We start from the raw sequence: 22,204 nt of genomic DNA, 5'->3' as shown, positions 1-22,204 counted from the left end.
CCCATTGGATATCACAGCTCTGGAGGGTAGTTGAATAAATTTGAGGCTGTCCATGCAAATTGTAATATTAAAAAAAAAAAACCTGTGCTTTGAATACAGGCTTTGTGAGAAGAACATGAATGATGGAGGTTTGGCCAGCTGTGTCCATACGTATGGTGTTGTACCTTCTCTGACCCCCTTAAAGGTGACTGGGGAGCCACAGAGGATCTGCTGCTTGGAGATGTCAAATCCTAGTGAGCAGTCTGGAGATCTGTGACTTGGCTGCAAGGGCTAGTGGGATACACTATTCATGTGGACACTCCCTGTAGAGAGAGGCCAGGGATTCTGACAGATGCACCACTTTTTTTCACCCTGTTTGATATTACTCTCCAGCTAGGTGACAGTGATTGAAATCATGCAGCAAACAATTTAATGATTATCTGCTTTGGGGTTCTTGCACCAGAATAACTGAGTGTTGAGTTGTCATGAGCAGGCAAGAAAGGTTAGAGCTGCATGTCGTGCAGGCAGAGAGTCTGTCAGAAGGAAAGGGAATTGCCACCTGTCCTAGAAATGAGGCGCAGCGTCGTGGGGATGAAAGAATGCTGGACAGAGAAGCAAGAAACCTGGGTTCTAACTTGCCTTCTGCAGATTAACTAGTTCTGTGACATGTGTAAGCCAGTTTACTCTTAGAGGCCCCAGTTCCTTTATCTACAGACTATCAGGGCCTTAATCCTTAAGGTTCTTTAAACATCCTGTGTAATCTAATACCACTTACAGCTATAAGGGATCATAGGTAACATTTTCTCAACAATAATATTCATAACTATATAGTACCTTTTGGCCTTTGTATCTTTTATCATCTTTTTTTCTAAAATTTCTTCTAAGTTATATTTCCCCCAAATCTCATATTTATTTTTAAAGATATATTTTTCTTTTTGTAGTGCAGGCATTTCTCATAGACTTTTTAAAAAATACTTTGCCTTTTCCCAAAAGTGTTTAAGCTGCACATTAGATACTTTTAAGGCATCTGACTTCTGGTTATATGATCTTAGTCACTATGCAAAGTTCTATTTATGGGAGATGTTTTATTTTCCTGGCTAGATGCTTTCTTTGCCTGGATTACTTTAATTTTCTCATAGCAATAGCTATGAGAAAGGTAAGTTATCATATGCATTTTTTTTTCAGCAACTAAGGCCTAGAGTAGTGGAGCGACTTGTTCAAGACCACAGACTTCATAAGAGAGAAGACAGGGAAATAAGAAGTGACAATGCTTAGCAGTAGATGGTGAGCCTGGGGGCTGGAAGAAGTAATGTAATTGTCCAGATTTTCATTTTTGGACAGAATAACTGATTTAGAGCCACACTTCAGACCTCTGAGCTCCAACTCTAGTGAAGCTTTCCCTTTTTTGTCTTTATTTTCCCCTGATAGAAACAGCACTAAAGGAGATTCAGAAAACACTGTCCCTGAATTATATTTAAAATATTAAAAAATTAAATAAATTATCTTAAATTATATGATTATAATGACAGTGATAGCAAAGATACAATAGCTTTACATTAAATTATTCTTTTACATTAGCATCATGTGCTATAGAAAAGACTCTTTTCTCATTCATTCTTTTACAGTGTGTTCAGTGAGTATTCACATAGATTAAAGATTTATTTTCTAACTTTGGGGGTGGGAGAATCCTTCTTTTATTTGTACTGAGGTGAAGAAAACAAGAAACCAGCTCGAAAGTAAATGTATAGGCAATCCCATTGTTTGTTGTTGCAGCATAAAACAGTTGTCTTCACATTTTTTGATTTTATTACTGTAGTTTATACAACATGCAGTCCTGATATACAGTTATTTTTAGGATTAAAAAAAGGATAGCATTGGTACACAAATAATACCTCCTCTTGTCTGACAAGTTTACAAAATGTAATGGTATGATGCCATTGTTATCCAGATTGATTTTTAACAGATTTTATTATTTGTGAGCATTTTCATTATCCTTTGAGATCAAGCAAGTGGCTGACAGTTGTAATGGATAAACCTGACTCATGGGCATTGTTCTTGGCACACTGTATGCACTCACAGTGCAGCCCTCTGTTCCAGACACTGGGCTCAGCTAGGAGATGGACAAGCCAAGGTTCTGCTTCCACAGGAGCTCCTGGTCTGGTGAACAGGAGAAACATTCAATGGCTTGCGGTCATAAATTTTACTTGCAGCTGTGCCTTATGGTGAGTCCACAGTTTATGTCTGAAAATAGCAATTCCACCTGTCTCTAGCTGCTACATTCCACTGTGGGGTGTTTGCTACTTTTATTGCCAAAAAGACTGCAATAATCTCATGACATGTGTAGCCAGCTTTATCAATTTTAAAACCATCCATACCTCCAAAATCTTAAAAGACAAATAGAAAATAATTTGCAATTTTGGAGTTTCATAAAATTTATGATTGCTTTAAAGTTTTCTTTGAGTGTGAATAATGAGTGGGAATTTAATTTAAAAGCTATGATTATCAGTGAAAGAGAAGGTGAGATCAACATCTCTTTAAAATACAAAATGCTAAAATAAAATTCACTACAGCAGTATACGATCTGCATACTATAAAATTGTTTTGATTTTCCACAATTCAGTGAACAGTAGTTTATAAATAGCTGCAAAAGTAGCTTTTCTCCTATATGTAATAGAACCACTTACTTAAAGGCTAGTGTCTATGCCATTTGTTCATTCATTCATTCATTGTCAGTAAATATGTACCAGATACCTACTGTGTGCTATGCAGCGGGAGGATATCAGTAAACAAAAGAAAGCTCTTTGTAGAGCTTCAATTCTCAATTATTTTTTGGAGAGGTGCAAAATAAATATATAATATGTCAGGTGGTCATAAGTGTCAATAGAGAAAAATAAAACAGGAATAGAGAATAGAGGAGTGTGTATGTGGGAGGGGAGTGTGCTTTCGTATAGGGATGTCTTAGAGAGCATCTCTGGTGAGGTGACATAAATACTTTTATTCAGGAGGATCTCTCCGAGTCCTCTCTGCCCCTGGCTGAAAAGTCATCCTAATTTCTGCATGCTTTGCTGATACAGCTCACAAACTTCCTTCTTTATCTTGATTCACTCTACTTCATCACTCATGGACCTATCATCAGAGCTTGTTTCCACAAATCTATTTTTTGCCTAATGTTCCTCACCTAATAATTTGGTCTCAGATTTTTCAGGCTTTGGTGACTGTGTCTAAACCAGCTCTTTGAATTTTAAGTCAACTAATTGGGTTTATCATTAGCAATATTTTGGTATCTCCTTCAGAACCGAGTTGCCTTTCCTATCCTTTCCTTTCCTTTCCTTTCTTTTTTAGAAATGAGGTCTCATTCTGTCTCCTGGGTTGGAGTGCAGTGATACAATCTTAGCTCACTGCAGCCTTGAACTCCTGGCCTCAAGCAATCCTCCTGCCTCAGCCTCCAGGGTCACTGGGATTATAGGCATGACAGGAGTGAGCCACCATGACCAGCGTGTTTTACCGAATGTTTGATTTTAAGCCTTTTAGGACCAGCTCATCTAAGTTAAAGATTTTTAAAAAGGGAGAAAAATTCCGACTTCAAGCTTTTCTTTCCTCTGCCTAGCAGTCTCTGAGTGTGGATGTAGCCTTTCATGTATGAAATAATTTCCTATTTACCTCAAAAAAGATGCCATTAACCTCAAATTCTTTGTCCAGCCTCTCATTCTAGTGCAGCTCGGCAGCAGACCTACGATGAGAGACTGTTCTGGAAGAAGTAGCATTGACTTATTGTGGAGTATTTACATTTTGTTAGGCTGCAGTGGCATAAGAAATAACATGGGTTTGTTATTTTCATATTTACTCCTTGACCTTAAGGGAAGAATGAGAGCTCTTTTTCATGTTATTTATCCCATAATATTGTGACTTTTAAGTCAGAAGTAGCCAGGGATATTAGAAACAGATGATAGGTTTTTTATCCTGGGAAAGAAAAAAAAAACAATTTGGAGTTTTATTCTTTACATTGAGTCAAAAAGAGTAGAAAGCAGATATTCATAGGTCATCAACACCTAATATAATAGGCGAAAAAAGCAATTTAAAAAAATGTAACTGAATAAGTGCCATTCTCTTTAGTGTATTAGAATGAAATTGTCCCATGCTAGTAAAGAAATAACAAAGGAAAAATGCTTTTAAACATTGCTGTGACGGGGGGAAAATATAACATTTCTATTTATAACTTGTACAAAGTCCCACATAAAAATAGCTGCAACTAACAGATTTGCTCATATCTGGAATACAAAGTTGTTACTGCCAGTGATTTGAGGAATTCTAATAAGAGGAACAACAGCATTGGTAAATATGGAAAATATATCATCTTTTATTTTCCTTCAGTTTTCATATGCAGAGAAAATTATAGTTAGTGAAACAACTCTGGGTGCTGTATTTTACCTCTTGTTATTTTCTAGCCTGTTGGTCTCTTTTCTTTTAGTGAAAATGATACATTTTCACCCTTTAATCCTACCCCATGAGGTAGATATATTACTGATAATTTTATCTCTGTTATTGAAATATTTGTCAGGCCAATAGATTTAATATTTTATTCTTCTAAAGACTAATTTTGTTTGATTGATGTGACAGCAAAAATATTAAAGAACCTCAAGTTAATGAAACCATTCTTTCTGTTATTTTCAGCGAAGTTTCTTGGGCTATGCCAGTTTTAAAGTGGGAGAGCTGCTGAAGTCAAAGGAGCAATTGCTGGTCCTGAGCCTGAGGTGGGTCTCTTTGTTTGTAGAAATACTGTTAAAGTTAATAAGTGATGTTTATTGATGGCCAGTGTGTTTGAAAGTCACAATTCTTGCAGATGTTAGATGTCAGCTCTCAAATAGCTAATGTTCTCCACTGCAACAAGTTATAGTGAAACAGCAATTATTCAAATTCGCATTGAAGTTCATGTTTCAGGTTGTGAAATGTTATTAGCCCTTATAAGAAAAAACAATATTACATTATCATTAAAGTGATGAAATTCTTTGAAAGTAAGAAAGTAAATATAAATTATGATCATGTTATTAAATATTTTTTCTCTTACTTATCAAAATGTTACTTTTTAATCAAATAACTTTCCAGATTTGAAATATATTAGAGGCAATATTGTACTTTTATGATAATAGAGAGTAAGCTGATTATTCTTTTTTCAGCCTATTTTGGTGCTATACTATTAAATATAAACCACTTATCAGTTACAACACATTCTTTCTTGACGCAGACAGTAGATCGTAGCTAATTCTGAGTACAGTTTGCTTTGAAATAGAAGATGAGACAACAGTCTTTAGGAAGTCACACCATTTTAATTACTAAGAAGAGCGTTAAATAAAATAAATTTTTCTTTTTAAATTCAAAGTAAATTTGAAAACACATAAATTTTGAAACAATTGTTTTCTAATCATATAGTAACTTTCATAATTATGCATACATTGGGGATACTGCCTTGCACTATTTTTATGGTATAAATGAATACAAAAATTGCATAGAATACCATTTGTAAATCTTAAGACTTTCTTATTTTGATGAAACATGGAGACCACTTTCAAAGAGCTGGACAATGTCTTAAGTTTGTTTGTCGCCTTCCACCAAGGACCCACTTATAACCAACAATTTATTTCAATAAAGATATGGCTTATGCTAGCATCTCTACACCAGGATTTGTCCTTTTCTGATTTTTTCTAATCCTTACAGCTCCTCATTTTGATTTGATAAGATAATATAATTTAAACTATGTAATACTTCAAGCAGAGAAGTAAGTTGTGGATTCTAATGAGGCTGCCGTCTGCTCTAGCTTTCTTTAGGTTATGTCTCTTAAACATCTGGTGTCGGTGTTGATATTATACTTTGTATGGGAAAACATATAAAAATCCTTATAGTTTTATGATATTATTACCAGTACAATTTTGCTGCTGTTATTGTTTTCAGTTTTAGGTGTAAAGGGTCAGCTAAAAAGGCTGGCTATCAATGTCACAGATAACCTAGAAAATATCATCATTCTAGCCTGACTATTGAATCTGACCCATATGCCCCTGGATTCACAACATGAGATATCAAACATTGAGCTGTCTTAGGACTACTAGCAGTCCACATGTTTTCTAGATCAGATGCATAGCATGTTCTTCTTCATCTTACTGACTCACAGGCCCCAGTATTCATTATAACATAATAGTCATTAACATTAACATCAGGAGCATACTACACAGTAGTGCAACATTTAGACATTGGTTTGAAACAGAAATCAGGGGACAAGAAGTTCTTAGTAAAATTAAAATTAGTGAACACACAGTACCTTAGAGAGAGGACAAGAATGGAAGGGTCAAGTTTAGGGTATTACCCTTGAAAGAGAAAAGAAATACCTAAATTTCATATTTAGATGAAAGCAAGACAAATTTCTTCACTTTTGATTTTAATACCCCTGATTCCTAGTCATTTGATCTTGATTATATAAAACAAATTCAACAACGAAGAATTGACTTTTCTAGAAAAAATGTCAGAAAACCAATTCTGAAATGGCTAGGTTATCATTTTTCCCAGTTTTGTGCTTTGCCAAATTTGTGGTTTTCTCTCCCTATGAACCAGACAGATTATACATTTATCATAGCCTCTTGATTTCTGATAGATGGCTTTTTAAAAAAATTCTGATGTAATTTATTTTCTTTCCACTGATTCTGTCTCTTAAGTATTGAGTTGGAGTCTTAGGTTAGCCTTAAGAAGCATTTTTGTTTTGTTTCATATTTTAAAATATTCCTTTGCACTGATTATTTCTGACTTTTATTTTATAGTCATTAATTTTAAAACAATAAAATTCTCCGACTTCTGTAAAACAAATTCACAGAAGTAAGAGCATTCTTTGATAATGAATAAAGTTCCTTTTCTTCATGGTTAATTTGAGCTTCCCCAAATCTTACAATTGTGCTTGTATTCACTGTTTCTTTGGGGGCTTCTTATGTGATAATTCAGATTCTAAAACTTTCAAACTAATTCAGCCGAGCACTGTGATTTAATATAGCTTCCGTGTCATATGTGCTTTGAACTGGAGATCAAGGGCAGAGGATATATTGCTTTTATTTTTTCCCTGCAGAAAACTTAAAGGAACAAGACATGTGCATCTAATTTATAGATTTAGACTCAAATTTAATGAATATGATATTGTGTATTTTTAAAGATGTAGAGTAAAATTCGTTTATATATATTGGGGAAAATGTCTCTGATGTATAAAGTCATTTCTATTCATATGTCACCTTTAGTTAAATGCAGAATTTACTATGTTTCTGAGTGTTCTAGCATCTCAAATGGACTTGGTTCTCTTTAGTAATATTGTCTACATCTTTATATTACATCCACTCTGTTTCACTACTGTGCATTTGGTAGTTCCTGTCTCCTCTTACTTCTTTTTTATCTCAATTATATTTTCTGTTTTTGTTTTCTAATTCATTGCTGTGTAGTCCTGACTTCTGGACTTGTAAACAAAGTAGAGTTTGTATATGGAGGATTATAATTGTAGCTGTGAAAGACATTTGATAATATTATAAGAATGATAATAAGGATGACAGTAACCAACTACGTGCTTTGTGCTCTGATAATTATATTAGAGATGTCTCATTGACCCTTATCAAATGAGATGCTATTATTAACTTCCATTTCATAAATCAAGAAACTGAGGTATAGAAAGCAGTTAAGTAATTTGTGTAAAGTTATAATGCTGCTCTTCAATGGGAAAGGCAGGGTATGAAACCACACATTTCTAACTGCAAAACCCATGATTTTAATGACCGACATTTTGTCTCTTTCAACAAAAGAGAAAACAGAGAACTAGTTGAAATTCATATCACATGTCACATACCTTACTAATGGCAGAGCAAAGCAAGAACTCAGGCCCAGAACCAGTTTTTCATGGTTTCTTCCACGTTTGACTTCACCACCGTGCCTGGGCTTACAGAAGGTGATGACTAGAAGAGTGGTCCTATGCCAGGGAGAACTTGGGAATGTTAATCATGATGGAAAAATGCAAAAGGGCCTGTTAGTTTAAGGGGGAATTGAAGGCTGAGGGAAACCTATGGAATGTGTTCTTATCCCAGAACCATGACTGTATCCTGATCTCGATCTGGTTTGCTGCCGAAACACCTGACAATCCTTTGCCCTACCAACCGGACATAATTTTTGGGGGACCACATAAGCAGAACTTTGGAACATTGTAATAATGTCTTATAAGTTGATGAATATAAAAGTTAAATATAAAATAATATAAAAGTTGATTCTCTCTGTGGAAATGATACTAGCAGTCAGGAAAAAAAAATTACATTGATCTTAAAGTATTTAAACAACCACAGATGCAAAACAACAACAGCTACAAAGGTAAAATTTGTTTCCTAGGAAATTCATCTCAGGGGAATGGAGACAGAGGAAAGTGTTCCAGCCTTGTCACAGCTTTGTTGTGTGCCTCTGCACAGTTTGGATTTCACTCAGTGCTCATTCATTCAGCAAACATTTACTAAGAGTTTTTTATATTCTAAGTACAGGAGTAGAGTTAATATTTTCCCATTGATGTTACCAATTATGTGTTTAATGAAAAAAAATCTCATTATTTATTGAGCATCTGCTAGCATGAGAGGAATATGTGAGGTACTTTTCATGCATTATCTTATTTAATCCATGTGGCATTATCATCTGTCTTATAGCAACTTGTCTAAAATTCTACAGCTGCTGACTGTGCAAGTGGGATTAGAACTCAGTTTGGTCTGACTCCAGAGCCTATTCTACTTTTATTTTACTACCTAGTAGGAAGCTCAAGATCTAACAGAATTTTTTCTTCCTTGCCCATTTTATATTCTTTTGTTTAATGGGTTTTAGGAGTCTCAATTAATTTTTATTAATGTTTTATATTAAAATTCAATTTTATCTGCCTGCAACATAGTAGAGGTTTAATAATTATTTGTTGGAGTTTCGATTCATGATGATTACTTCCTTATACTTTTATGGATGCTAAATGTAATGCTAGCACCAAGACTTCATTTCTGGGTGTAATCCATCTAAATTGGTGAATATTATGCAGTCTAAGCATTAGAGTATATCTGAGGCAAGCAAATTTCAGAGTAATAGTGAAGGCTGTAATCTGTTTTAAAAGCTGAAAATCTTAGAATCTACATTTATTTCAGTATAGGGCACTGTTACGTTGTCACAGAAACTTTCAGCTCATCTTAACAAGGACTTTATTATTTCTTTTGTAACCTTCTACATGTCACCACACCCCCACCCCACCAATTAAACAAATTTTATATCATTTTATCAGGGTGAATATGATAACACTTTTTCTTGAATAGAGATGTGCAAGTATTTATTCATACAAAGGGACTATGCTTTTCATTTATTACTTCTACCACATTTACAGTAGTGCTTTTTATGGGACAAATAACATAAAACACTGATGATCTTAAATGGATATATAGTTACATTTTATAATGTATAGATGTATGCAAGATGCTATGAAAGAAAAACATTTAACTTATACTGTTTTTTAAATTTCTCCTATTTTATGTAGTATTTATGCATATACCTATGCATGCATATATGTACATGTATTATAGATTATGTGGATGAATATGTGTTTGGGCATCTGTATCATTTTAGAACATTTTGCTTCCTCACAAACTATGAATATTTACTTCCTATTTTTGTCAAATGTTTATGCCTAGAGATGTAAGATCCAAATTGTGAGGTTTTTAAGTTTTTATTTTTTGGCATTTTGCTTAATTAGCCTCCTTAAATACACACACAAATGTACACAAAGTTCAGTTTTGTAGTTTCTGTAAATAAAAGAACAACAACAACAAAAAAAAAATTCCACATATTTTTAATGTAATCTTCCAAAGGTGTATTCCTAACTCGAGAGCCAGAAGCCAAGGAGAGGCTCCATTGTCTTCTATACAAGCATAGTCAGAGTGATAAAAAGATAAAACTGCTAGTAGCACCTCTCAGGTTGGGAGGCCAGGCATGTTTTATAGGCCACAGGGCAGTGGATTGAAATAAGTTTGTTGCTGGAATCCTGTAAGTTGGTGTGAACCCCCACAGTGACCTGAAAACAACCTGGCCATAGATAGACAACAGGGTTTTAAATGACAAATTTTGTTTTCAAATGAATTAAAACATTCTTAGACTTTTGATTTTCTATTCCTACACTTTTTTTGCACACAAATAAAGTTGATGTATGTCTTCTTACTTTAAGCATGGAATCTATTTGTTAAATTGTGTGTATGATGAATACTTCTATAATGGCATTTTTTCCTATCAATATCTACTTAAACTTCAGAGATGACTTTAAAAAATCATATCCAAGCCCCTTAATAGTCATGCATATTTGGCATAAATTTCTTTCTCTTTTAATTGTCTTCCAGTTTTTTTTGGCGGGGGGGGTGGGGGGAGGTACCAGAAACTAAGATTCTAGTCGTCTCCACAAAAGTAAGAGTTTTCCACGTCTAAAATATTTTGTATATTAAATAAGGTCAATAGAAAGTGATTGCAGCCAATAACCACTCTTTGGAAGAGAGTAGCATATATATATGATTAACTATAAAACAGAACAGTGTTATACTTTGTTGAAAGCATGGATGGAAAGCATGGGAAAAATTAGAGGAAGAGGATGGCACATAAGTAGCTAAGTTTATGCTTTTGTGTAGAAAAAAAAAAAAACTAAAAACTTCATAAGACCTAAAAGCAATGCATCAAAACACTACATTTTTTTTCTTTGAAAATGAAAAAGGCCGCATGCGGTGGCTCACACCTGTAACTCCAGCACTTTGGAAGGCCGAGGCAGGAGGATCCCTTTAGCTCAGTGGTTCGCAACTATAACATGCCAAAACACCATTTCTACAAAAACTACAAAAATTAGCTGGGTGTGATGGCGCATTTTTGTAGTCCCAGCTATGCGAGAGGCTGTGGTGGGAGGATCCCTTTTTGAGCCCAGGAGGGTGAAGTTGCTGTGAGCCATGATCGTACTACTATACTCCAGCCTAGGGGACAAGAGCAAGACTCTGTCTCCCAAAAAAAAAAAAAAGAAAGAAAGAAAAAAAAAGTGAACAAGCAGGAAAACATGTGAGTCAACAGTAAATGCACACTAATGAGTGATCCAGGCACACACATATGAGCAAGACTCACTGTGCTTTTGGCATGGTGACAGGAAGTTCCTCCATGACAGCTCTGACACTGACTTGGACCTCATAAACATGTAGGGAGAGGTAAATAACACTCTTTGGAGTTTATGATGGGTTAAGAATTTCAAATGTTTTATCATAATCTTCTGTTCGCCTCAATCTTCTAAAAGATGGCATTAAAATGATTTTATTTCTGCTTCACAAATAAGCAAACTGAGGAACAACAGGCCAACTTCTTAATGTTGCACAGCTGAGAAGGAATGGAGATTATTGAGAAGAAGTGTTCTTGATATCAAGTATTTTTCAGAGAATATGAATTTTGCTTAGAATTTTAGGATGCAATTATTATTATCTTTTTTTTTTTTGAGACAGAGTCTCGCTCTGTCACCAAGGCTGGAGTTCAGTGGTGCAATGTCTGCTCACTGCAACCTCTGCATCCCAGGTTGAAGCAATTCTCTGCCTCAGCCTCCAGAGTAGCTGGGATTATAGGTGCCCGCCATCATGCCTGGCTAATTTTTGTATTTTTAGTAGAGACAGGGTTTCACCATCTTGGCCAGGCTTATCTTGAACTCTTGACCTCGTGATCTACCTGCCTCAGCCTCCCAAAGTGCTGGGATTACAGGTGTGAGCCACCGCGCAAGGCCACATCAAATTATTTTAGAGACCAGAGAAAACTTTGAACCTGGCCCTTCAGCTTCTTCTTGGACCCCTTTCATGACAGGAGACTGAAACTCAGAATTTTTCCTCCCGTTTTCAGACAGGTGTAGTGTTAGAAAAGTATTTCTATTGTATCTCAAGTTTTATCTCTTTACCACAGTCCCAAGTCTTCTTTGTGGAGTTAAGTAGAACAAGGCTCATCATGCTTTTTCTCTATAACCACATTTGAAAGCAGCTCTTTTGTCCAACTCTAAATCTTCTTTCCTGTTTTATTTTTCCCCCCTTAGGAAGGTATGTGAGGTAGTAGAAACAGGACTTTCATACCAGACTTGGGTGCAAGTCCAAGCTTAGTCACCACCTGCATCACCCAGGCATGTCTCTTTAAGATCTATTAATGGAAGTAGTAATAACTCCCTTCCAGGGTGGTTCTGGGCAATTAATAAATGCAGTGAAGTTCCAAGCATTGCCTTTTGCATTAGAGAAAAACTCTATAAATATCATTTCCATTTATTCTTGCATGAAACTTACTAAGTTCCTCAGCCATCCCTTACTTTTTGCTTGGTTCACTTGCTTAACTTGTTGAAATTCCTTTTTAGAATGTGACAGCCACCTTCTCTAAACTTGGTGTGTTAGGCTGCATTTGCATTGCTATAAAGAAATACTTGAGACTGGGCAATTTATAAAGAAAGAGATTTAATTGGCTCATGGTTTTGCAGACTGTATAGAAAGCATGACACCAGCGTTTGCTCAGTCTCTAGTGAGGCTTCAGGAAGCTGTTACTTATGGTAAAAGGTGAAGTGGGAGCAGTGGTCTCACATGGCGAGAGTGAGGACAAGGCAGGTGGGAGAGGTGCCACACACTTTGAATCAACCAGATCTTGCAAGAACTCACTCATTATTTCTAGGATGGCACTAAGCCATGAGGAATTTGCCCCCATGACTCCAACACTTCCCACCAGGCCCTGCCTCTGACAGTGGAGATTACATCTTAACATGAGATTTGGAGGGGTCATCCAAACTATGTTACCTGGTCAGTGGGAGAGGGGTTGACTTAACCCTGGATCTGGATATAACATTTCTATTATCCAAGGAAGGGGTGCTTACCTGAAACCTAAATTCTGGCTTTAATCTCTCTGGCATCATATGGCTTATTGCCAGATAGCAGCTACCAGCAAAAGAAATATGGACAGCAATTTGGTTGAATCAGGCAACATGCCAGAGTTGGGAGAAAAATACTTATTTAGACTAAAAACTTTAGCAATAAAAGATTGAAATCAGGACAGAAATTCATAAGTGTAACACAGAGTTTTGCTTTTAGAGGTTGCTGATTCATTTTATTGCTGAATATATCAAAAACTGTCCAGAGAAGTAAATTCAAGTGACATTTCTTAGGGTTGAACTGTGAGAATGAAGGGTTACATCAAATACAGAAGTAGGAACATCTTCTTATAAAACTGATTATTTTATGTTAACTATGTTAAAGGCCCTTAGGGACACAATTGCCTGAAATTTTCAAAAGGCTCTAACATGAGCCATTGTGTAATGACTTAAAATTCCATCAATGTATAGAACTTGGGGCAAATGCAAAGCATGCAAATGTGAGATTAGGACAGTAAAGAAGTAGAAAGAGCAGATGATTTAGGGACATATCTGTGCCCAAATCCTGGCTCTTCTGTTGCCTAGCAGTATGGCTGATTGTTCTGAGACTAAGTTATCTTATCCGTGAAATGGGGATGCTAATGGTACCTACTTCATGGGGTTCTCTGTGAGGATCACATGAGTTACTAATGTGAAATGCTTAAAACAGTTTCTGACACATAAGTCCTTGATAAATGTTAGCCATTATTTTTATTTTTAGTTGATCAGCTTCTCTAATGCCGGTTTTTGTTTTCCAAGACAGGATAAGACACATTGTACACAAACTATCTGAAATGGCATCTAATGCAAAGCAGGTCCTCATTGTACTACCTACTATTTAAATTATTATCATCAGTACTTTTATTTCCCATTTCATTCAACTAGACTGTTTTTCATTATAATTTAAATGGCTCTGCAGTTATATGTTCTGTATTTTTCTTTATGTTCCTAATCCATTTAAATAAAGCTGCAGGTATGACCATGGAAACCAATTAGCACTTTCTTAGTTTGCATTATTCAAAAGGTGTTGGATTTGTCAGATTGCAAATTGGTTTAGAGTTCTCAGTCACTGAAGGGACAACACAAACCAGAGTACACTTCAATAGCTCCTCAATTTGTATAGAAAAGCCTGAAACCTTTCCTTTTTTAAAATGCAAATCACGTAAAGTTAATATCTGTACACAAAGACCTACCCGCTTAAGAAGTTTGAGAGCTAATTTAGCTTTGAAGATAATTTGAAGGAATGATAGGGCCTGAAAGGAATTATATTTGACCTGAAAATTTTGTATTGGATTTCCCCATATTTACCAAAGTCAGTTTCATTATTATCACTGTGTTTCTGCTTCACTGGACACATTTATATCTGCTTTTTCCAGTGTTGTTTTGTAACACCGGTATCCCTTTGGTTATTAATACATGTTTTTTGAATAAAGGAATTCTGTGGCCAAATAAGTTTGAAAGTCCTCTAAAAAAAAAAAAAAAAAAAAAAAAAAGAAAAGAAAAAAAAAAGGAAAGTGAATTTCTTTCCTGTAGGACATCTCAGAGCCTTCAGTAGCCTTTCAAGGCCCTTGAAGATGCTCAGAGGACACGTGTCGCCTGCAGCTTTTCTTAAATTAATTTGAATGCAAGAAGATTTCATCATGGAATACTTATCAACAGCTTATTAGACACTATGTTCCAAGAAACACAATCATGTTATTCAGAAAATGCTGATTTAGAAGAACAACAAAAATGTATTTTTCAAAGAAATGTGAGTGGTTGTCTATGTGTATTTTCTGCCATAAGCATATTCTGTAACACACACATCTGTAGGCAGGCATGTGATCCTCACCCAAATGAACACTCACCCCTCAATTCCCCACACATCATGCCTCCATCCACATGCAGGTGCTATACCCCCGTCCACAGTCATTGACAGACCTGTGGCATCTTATACTCATGCCCATGCATGAGTTTGTAATATTTGTACAAGAAGTATGGGGAAAAGTGGAAAAATACTCACTGTTTCTTTGATGTTCATTGACAGATTCTTTTTAAGCTTGCATAAGTGAACACATATTTTTGTAATTACCTAATATTTTACCTACCCGAAACTGAACTTAGCTCTTATGCTGAAAGCTCTGCCTTTTGTTTGTTTCAGGTTAAACTAAGACCCTTCCTACATTCAGGTACCCTAAATGTAGCCCAAGCTAGAAATTTCTGCATCATTTTCAACTTGTCCTTTCTAAAATTCTTATCTGGTAATGTTCTTTTCTTTTTTGAAACTTTATATGTCCTCTTTCCCTTCCCCACACCGCTCCTCTTTCCTCAATGAACATGAACATGAACATCTGCACATCTGCTCAGCCCAGGTATACAAGGTGCTTCATCCACAGCCTGGCATAAGTCTGCTTTTTCAGTTTCATCTCTACCCACATTATTCTTGATCCTGACCACCTCTTCCTACCTCATTTATGGTGGCTTGTGGGTACTTAACACTTTCTAAAGGTGAAATCAGAGTTCCTGTATTTCTCTGGGATCCCTATTCTCATGCTTTTTGAGCTCAGTTTCAACTTCATCCAGCAAGAGAGCACACTTTTGTGTGCAGATGGTGTACCTTAGATTGTTCCCCCTACAATGTCCACTTTTTCCCACCATTTTTTGATAACCCTTGCCCAAGGAAGATATCTTATCCACCTGGTATTCTCCAAATTTACTCGTACTAGGAATTGAGAGGTAATAGTCTCCAGGCATGTCAGTGAGAAGGTCTAGTCACCATCCCCCACCACAGCTTACCATTGGCCTCTCAATTTCCTATGACCAATGACTGTCTTTTCATCATCAACAGCTTTAGGGGCTGGAAAAAGGATGTCAGAGCTCATCATTCCTACTCCAGTTAAGACGCTTAATGATCATTAGAAGGTCATCATTTTTTAACTGCTTCCAGTGAGGTTTTATTTTGCATTTCTATTTATATATTTTGTTTTTACAATACATTTAGGGGTTACAAAGGTAGTTTTGATACATGATATATTGCATAATGGTGAAGTCTGGGCTTTTAATGTAACCGTCCCCTGAATAGCATATATTGTACCAATTAAGTAATTTATCATCCCTCACCGCCACCTCTCCCTCCTACCCTTCTGAGTCTCCAGTGTCTATTATTCCACATCTGTATCCACGTGTACACATTACTTAGCTCCCACTTATAAGTGAGAACATGTGGTATTTTAACTTTCTTTTTCTGAGTTATTTCACTTAAGATAATGGCCTCCAGTTCCATCCATGTTGCTGCAAAAGATACTGTCAGTTCTAAGTGTGAGTTGTACTGAAGATACCATCCTAAAGTGGAGATAGGAAGTTACTTGCCTCTTGGCAATGTATTACCCTTTGTCGCATACTCTAGCTCAGGAATTTCTACCCTAAACCATTAAATGACGTTCACTGTTTTCTGTTATTCTGTGGCATAGCATAGCTATTTCATAGTAAAACAGTGGCTAACAGAGATTGTTTGCAATAGTGCTTCAGTAAGATAAAGGATTGAGTCAGGGAAAAAACAAATACTGTTTAATTCATGGAAGATAGGGAAACATAGAAAACTCATGAAAAATAATAGACAAGACAGATTTTAAGAAGGCAGAAGAGAAGGATGACATCAAACAAATAAAAGATGTAGAATAAGACAGAAGTAATAGGCAAGTTTATGTTGTTTTACTTGAATACATTTAGTGCCAATATAAACAGATTGCTTTTTTTTTTTTAATGCTGTGCTGCAATGGAGGATGATCACTTTGCATCCAGCCTATAGTTTTGTGGTTGATCCACTAAGTTCCCTGATCGATGGACTTAAGCTTAATAGAAATGCCCTGTAATCCAAGCACTTTGGGAAGCTGAGGTGGGTGGATCACCTGAAGTCAGGAGTTTGAGACCAGCCTGGCCAACATGGTGAAACCCCATCTCTACTAAAAATACAAAAAATTATCCGGTCGTGGTGGCAGGCACCTGTAATCCCAGCTACTTAGGAGGCTGAGGCAGTAGACTCTCTTGAACCCAGGAAGTGGAGGTTGCAGTCAGCCAAAATCACGCCATTGCACTCCAGCCTGGGCGACAAGAGCAAGACTCTGTCTTAAAAAAAAAAAAAAAAAAAAAAGATATAAAAATTAGGTAATTACCTTTTTTATAACATCATCTTGGGCTGATTAGTTTATTGCATTATAGGACAGTTTTACCATCTTGCATAGAAAGTAAAGTTTTAAAATTAACAAATTATCAAATGAAAGTTTAATTGAACCTGACTGAAGTGTTACTAGGTATATATTACATTATATAAGAAAAACAAAAGACCAGATTAGCTTGTAGAGACATGCCAAATGTTACTTCTTTTTTCTGATGTTTACACATGTAAATTGGGAAGTAAACACACTTCTTTAAAGCTTAATATAAAAACTGATTGATAAAAACAAATTTAAGGTATCATAATAAACATGGTCTAATCCTCATCTATCCATTGATGACCAGAGCAGATCACTTGAATTTTATTGTACTTTTAAATCTTCCCTTATATTTCTCTGATGCAGTCTCTCTCAGGGAAAGGATTTAAAAGTTTAAATCCTAAACTTAGAAATGGTGTAAGTGGGGATTATTTTTCTCTTATCTAGAATCAAATTGAAGATTTTCCAGGACTCACACAATAAATAACAGAGATGGTCTCTAATGGTTCTTGGGTTTGCTTGTTTGTTGGGCAATCTGCCAACTAACACTAAATTTTTTGGCTATTGACGCTTGCCTCTAGTATCAGGAAAAATGAATTGCTTCTATGACCAAGTGAGATATTGCTTTTAAAGCACTTTCAGGATAGGCCTGTGATTGTAACATCGAAGAAAGTTGGAGTTTCATCACTGTTACCAGGAGTTCATTACTTTGCTTAAATGTCCCAGTCTATCTGGTAGTGATAATAATATCACTGAGATTACTTCAAATTGTGGTTTTATAAGACAGATTTAAAGAAAAGGATCTCCTATACTTTAATAGAAAAATAAACAGTTTTCAAGCTATTCTTTCTTTCATGTCATTTTTCCTTTCTCAGTACTCCCACTAGTCCTTGAAACAAGTAGTATTTGAGTGATGTTATCTTTCCCACTAAGTTCATTTGAAAAAATATATTGAGACAAAAATACATATAATATATGAAAGATCCAGGGATAGGGAATGTTAAAAACAAATATTACTGGTTTTGTATTTGCTATAAAATTGTGTCATTTTCTCAGAGATTGTCTTTGTAATGCCTTTAAATTATTTGAGTCCAAAAATGCTAGTCATGGATAGGAAATGATGCAGCACAATTTCCTTTCAGTTTCAGGGCTAAGTGAAGAAAAAAATGAAAATATATTTTTTAGGAAATATTTTTTCTTTTTTTACACCTTATAGGTCCATTCCTCAATTAGAGCTTTATGAACTTTCTACCTAATGCCTTCCCTATAGAGAGATGGAGTCAGAAATGAAGGCTAATGATTTTCCAAGTGACAAAGAGGGCTTCCTTCTGGAGCCAATTTTAAGAATAGGATGCTGGGGAACTGTGAAGCGAGAAGACGGTCTGGGAGTAGAGAGCAAGCAACATTTTATAACAGTACATGAATACCCATTCTAGGAATGAGTTTCCCCTTCTATGTGAATATTCCCCTATTCACATTTAGGAATTGTGTCTAAGTTCTGCCATTAGTTAGACACATCACTTCAGAAAGTCGGTCTTTTTTTGTACCTCAATTATGTCATCTCTAAAATAAAAAATTTGAGTTAGATGAGCTTTCAATCCCTAGTGTTAGTTGCCGGATGATTCTCTCCATCTTGTAAGAGATGGGAGGAAGGAAGTAATTTTTGCATTACTTAAGAGACATGATTAGTGAATTATATAAGGAAAAGCTTTTGGTCTTTATCGGGTAACTCCTATGTTCCTGGAAGATAGCCCTTCTAGGATCAGATTTAAAGAATAAGTCTTTAGAAACAGAGGCACTGACAGAGTTCTGAGGGCTTTTCACAGCCTCATCTATAATTGGGACTTCTAAGAGAAGACTGTGTCTCATAAGGCTGATTTGAGATTTAAAAAAAATAATAATATGTTCAAAAAAATTGAACTAGTGCCTGGTACATAGCCACCAATAAATATTGATCATCATTCCTATCCTCATCATCAACTTGAGTGTCTTAAAACACTGAGCCCTGAATAGCCCCTACATTCTTTGAAAATAAATATCCAGCTCCAGGTTGTTTGATGCCTAGCTGTCTTTGATAATACACACCACATCCCCCATCTATGGCCAGCCTGGTCCAGTGGGTGATCAGTGCCAATCTCATTGGAAATGTGGCATTAGAGGAAAAACTTAAAGGAGAAAATAACCATGTAGACATCAGTTGGGAAGTGGCAATGGTGGTGGTGGTAGTGTTTCAAACTAAAGAAATTGCTAGTGCAAAGGCCCTAAAGAAGGAGTTTTATTGGTATATTCGAGGAACAGTAAAAAGTCCAATGAAGCAAGAGTTGAGTGAGCAGTGCATGGAGGAGAGGTAAAGAAATAAGGCCAGCAGGGCACGGTGGCTCACACCTGTAATCCCAACACTTTGGGAGGCCGAGGCAGGTCGATCACCAGGTCAGGAGTTCAAGACCAGCCTGACCAAGATGGTGAAACCCTGTCTCTACTAAAGCTACAAAAAAAATAGCCCAGAGCAGTGGCAGGTGCTTGTAATCCCAGCTACTCAGGAGGCTGAGGCAGGAGAATCGCTTGAACCTGGGCAGCAGAGGTTGCACAGAGCTGAGATTGTGCCACTGCATTCCAGCCTGGGCAACAGAGTGAGATTCCATCTCAAAAAAAAAGAAAAAAGAAAAAGAAAGAAAGAAAGAAGGCCAAGGTGGTGATGAGTTCCAGGAGGTATGGAAATGAAAGCCACTGTGCCCATTTCATCCTTTAATCTGAGTGAAGCTTGGAGCCATAGTAGAGTTTTGAGCAGAAGGGTGACCTGACTTATGCTGTGTTGGGATCAGAAGACTGAAGGAAAGCAAGAGTGAAATCAGGGGGACCAGTCAGGAGGACTCTGTCTTAATTCAAGGGAGTAGTGATGGTGGTTTGCAGGGAGGTGGTAAGACATGGTCACATTCCGGATACATTTTGAAGAAAGGACAGGTAGAACATTGTGACAGCATGAATAATGTGAGACTTCAGAGAAAGAGAGGAAACAAAACTGAATTAAATAGTTTTGGTCTAGATTTGGGGAACAATGAAGTTGGTGCTGAATAGGGGAAGCTGTGGTAAGACAGGTTTTAAGAGAAAGATTGGGTCACCATGGAGTACTATACAGCCATAAAAAGGAATGATATCATGTCCTTTGCAGGGACATGGATGGAGATGGATGCCATTATCCTTAGCAAACTAATGCAGGAAAAGAAAACCAAGTACTGCATGTTCTCACAAGTGGGAACTAAATGATGAGAACACATGGACACTGTTGGGGAAACAACACACACGGGGCCTGTCCAAGGGAAGGGGGCTGGGAAGAGGGAGAGGATAAGGAAGAATAGCTTGTGGACGCTGGGATTAATACCCATGTGATGGGATGATCTGTGTAGTAAAACACCATGGCACACATTTACCTATGCAGCAAACCTTCATGTCCTGCACACGTACCCCTGAACTTAAAAGTTGAAAATTTTAAAAAAGAAAGATTGGAAGTTCAGTTTTAAACGTTATCGAGTTTAGATGAGTTAAGTTTTTAGGAATGAATTAATGAACTAATATACAAAATAATGAAGGAACCCTGGAAGGCCTAGAAAAGTATTTTAAATTACAGTCAAGAAAAGCAAATTTCTGAATAGAGGAAATAATAGAGAAAAATCATCGCCATATTTTAAAAATTCACGGCTAAAAGTATATTTTAGAAAGTCTCTGTCTGATGCTTTCATCAGACAGTCCCATAACACATCAATTTATTAAACAATACCAGAATGGAGAGGAGAAAGTATAATAAAGATAATAACGTAATGGTTTAAATAAAAAACATGTTGAAAGTAAGAAAGAGTAATTTGACACTGCAGAAAACTAAATCAGTGAAGCAGAAGATAAACCCAAGCAATATTCCAGAGTTCAAATAATATACTTGAATCCTTCACTGATTCTGCATCTTTCACCACCAGAATACCAAGAATGTAATAATAACTTACTGAATGTTTGCACACATTGTCTCATTTAAGCTTCAAAATATCTCATAATATATTATTATCCCCATTTTACAGATGAGAAAAATAGGTTTAGAGGTATTGAGCAAATTACCCAATACTATATTGCTGTTAAGTTTCCGAGAAAAAGAAAAAAAAAATAGGATGACGGAGAAGAAAATGTATAAAGCAAGGGCAATGCATAGAACTGTAATTAAAGGCTTATTTTAGGGAAGATAGGCCAGATTCAGTAATCAGCCTTTTCTTTTTTTTCTTCCTGAGACAGAGTCTCACTCTGTCGCCCAGGCTGGAGTGCAGTGGCCGATCCCAGCTCACTGCAAGCTCTGCCTCCCGGGTTCACACCATTCTCCTGCCTCAGCCTCCCGAGTAGCTGGGACTACAGGCGCCTGACACCACGCTCAGCTAATTTTTTGTATTTTTGGCAGAGATGGGGTTTCACCGTGTTAACCAGGATGGTCTCGATCTCCTGACTCGTGATCCGCCCGCCTTGGCCTCTCAAAGTGCTGGGATCACAGGCGTGAGCCACCACTCCCGGCCTAATAATCAGCCATTTTAAGATAAAAATTTCTAGAGATTTACAAATACAAATCAGTGTTTTCTATGTTTGAAGCAGAAGAAATAATGACCAATATTAAATCATATGCTGGCAATTTTTAAGGTTTGAGGTTTTAAGAGTGTTATGGATGAATTTTTGTGTTCCCTCCAAATTCATATATTGAGGCCCTACCCTCCAATGTAATAGTGTTTAAAGATGGGGTCTTTGGGAAGCAATTAAGTTTGGATGAGTTGATGAGTGTGAGGCCCTCATGGTGGGATTAGTGCTCTTATAAGAAGGGATGCCTGAGAGCTTACTCTCTCCCTCCCATCTGAGGCCACAGCTAGAAGGCAGCCATTGGCAAGCCAGGAAGAGAGCCCTCGCCAGAACCCAACTCTGCTGAGTTCAGACTTCCAGCCTCTAACAACTATGAAAACAGAAATGTCTGTTTTTTAAGTTCCCCAGTTTTATATGCTATTTTGTTATGGTCATCCAAGTAGACTAAAATAAAGATTTATTATATTCTAAT

General features: G+C 36.5%; 1 protein-coding gene across 9 annotated transcripts in view; it reads left to right on the top strand.

The window, feature by feature from the left end:
• Positions 1–22,204, top strand: part of INPP4B (inositol polyphosphate-4-phosphatase type II B) — an 829,855-nt gene that overhangs the window by 552,198 nt on the left and 255,453 nt on the right. For all 9 annotated transcript variants that reach the window (XM_024245636.3, XM_054553363.1, XM_054553366.1 and 6 more), the window contains 1 exon segment: positions 4,651–4,730. In XM_024245636.3, coding sequence (XP_024101404.1) covers positions 4,651–4,730 — 80 coding nt within the window.

The sequence above is a fragment of the Pongo abelii genome, chromosome 3, assembly GCF_028885655.2.
Source record: "Pongo abelii isolate AG06213 chromosome 3, NHGRI_mPonAbe1-v2.0_pri, whole genome shotgun sequence".
Classification (NCBI taxonomy): Eukaryota; Metazoa; Chordata; class Mammalia; order Primates; family Hominidae; genus Pongo; species Pongo abelii.
The sequence above is the reverse complement of the archived record's forward strand: the minus strand, read 5'-3'. Positions and strand labels throughout refer to the sequence as shown.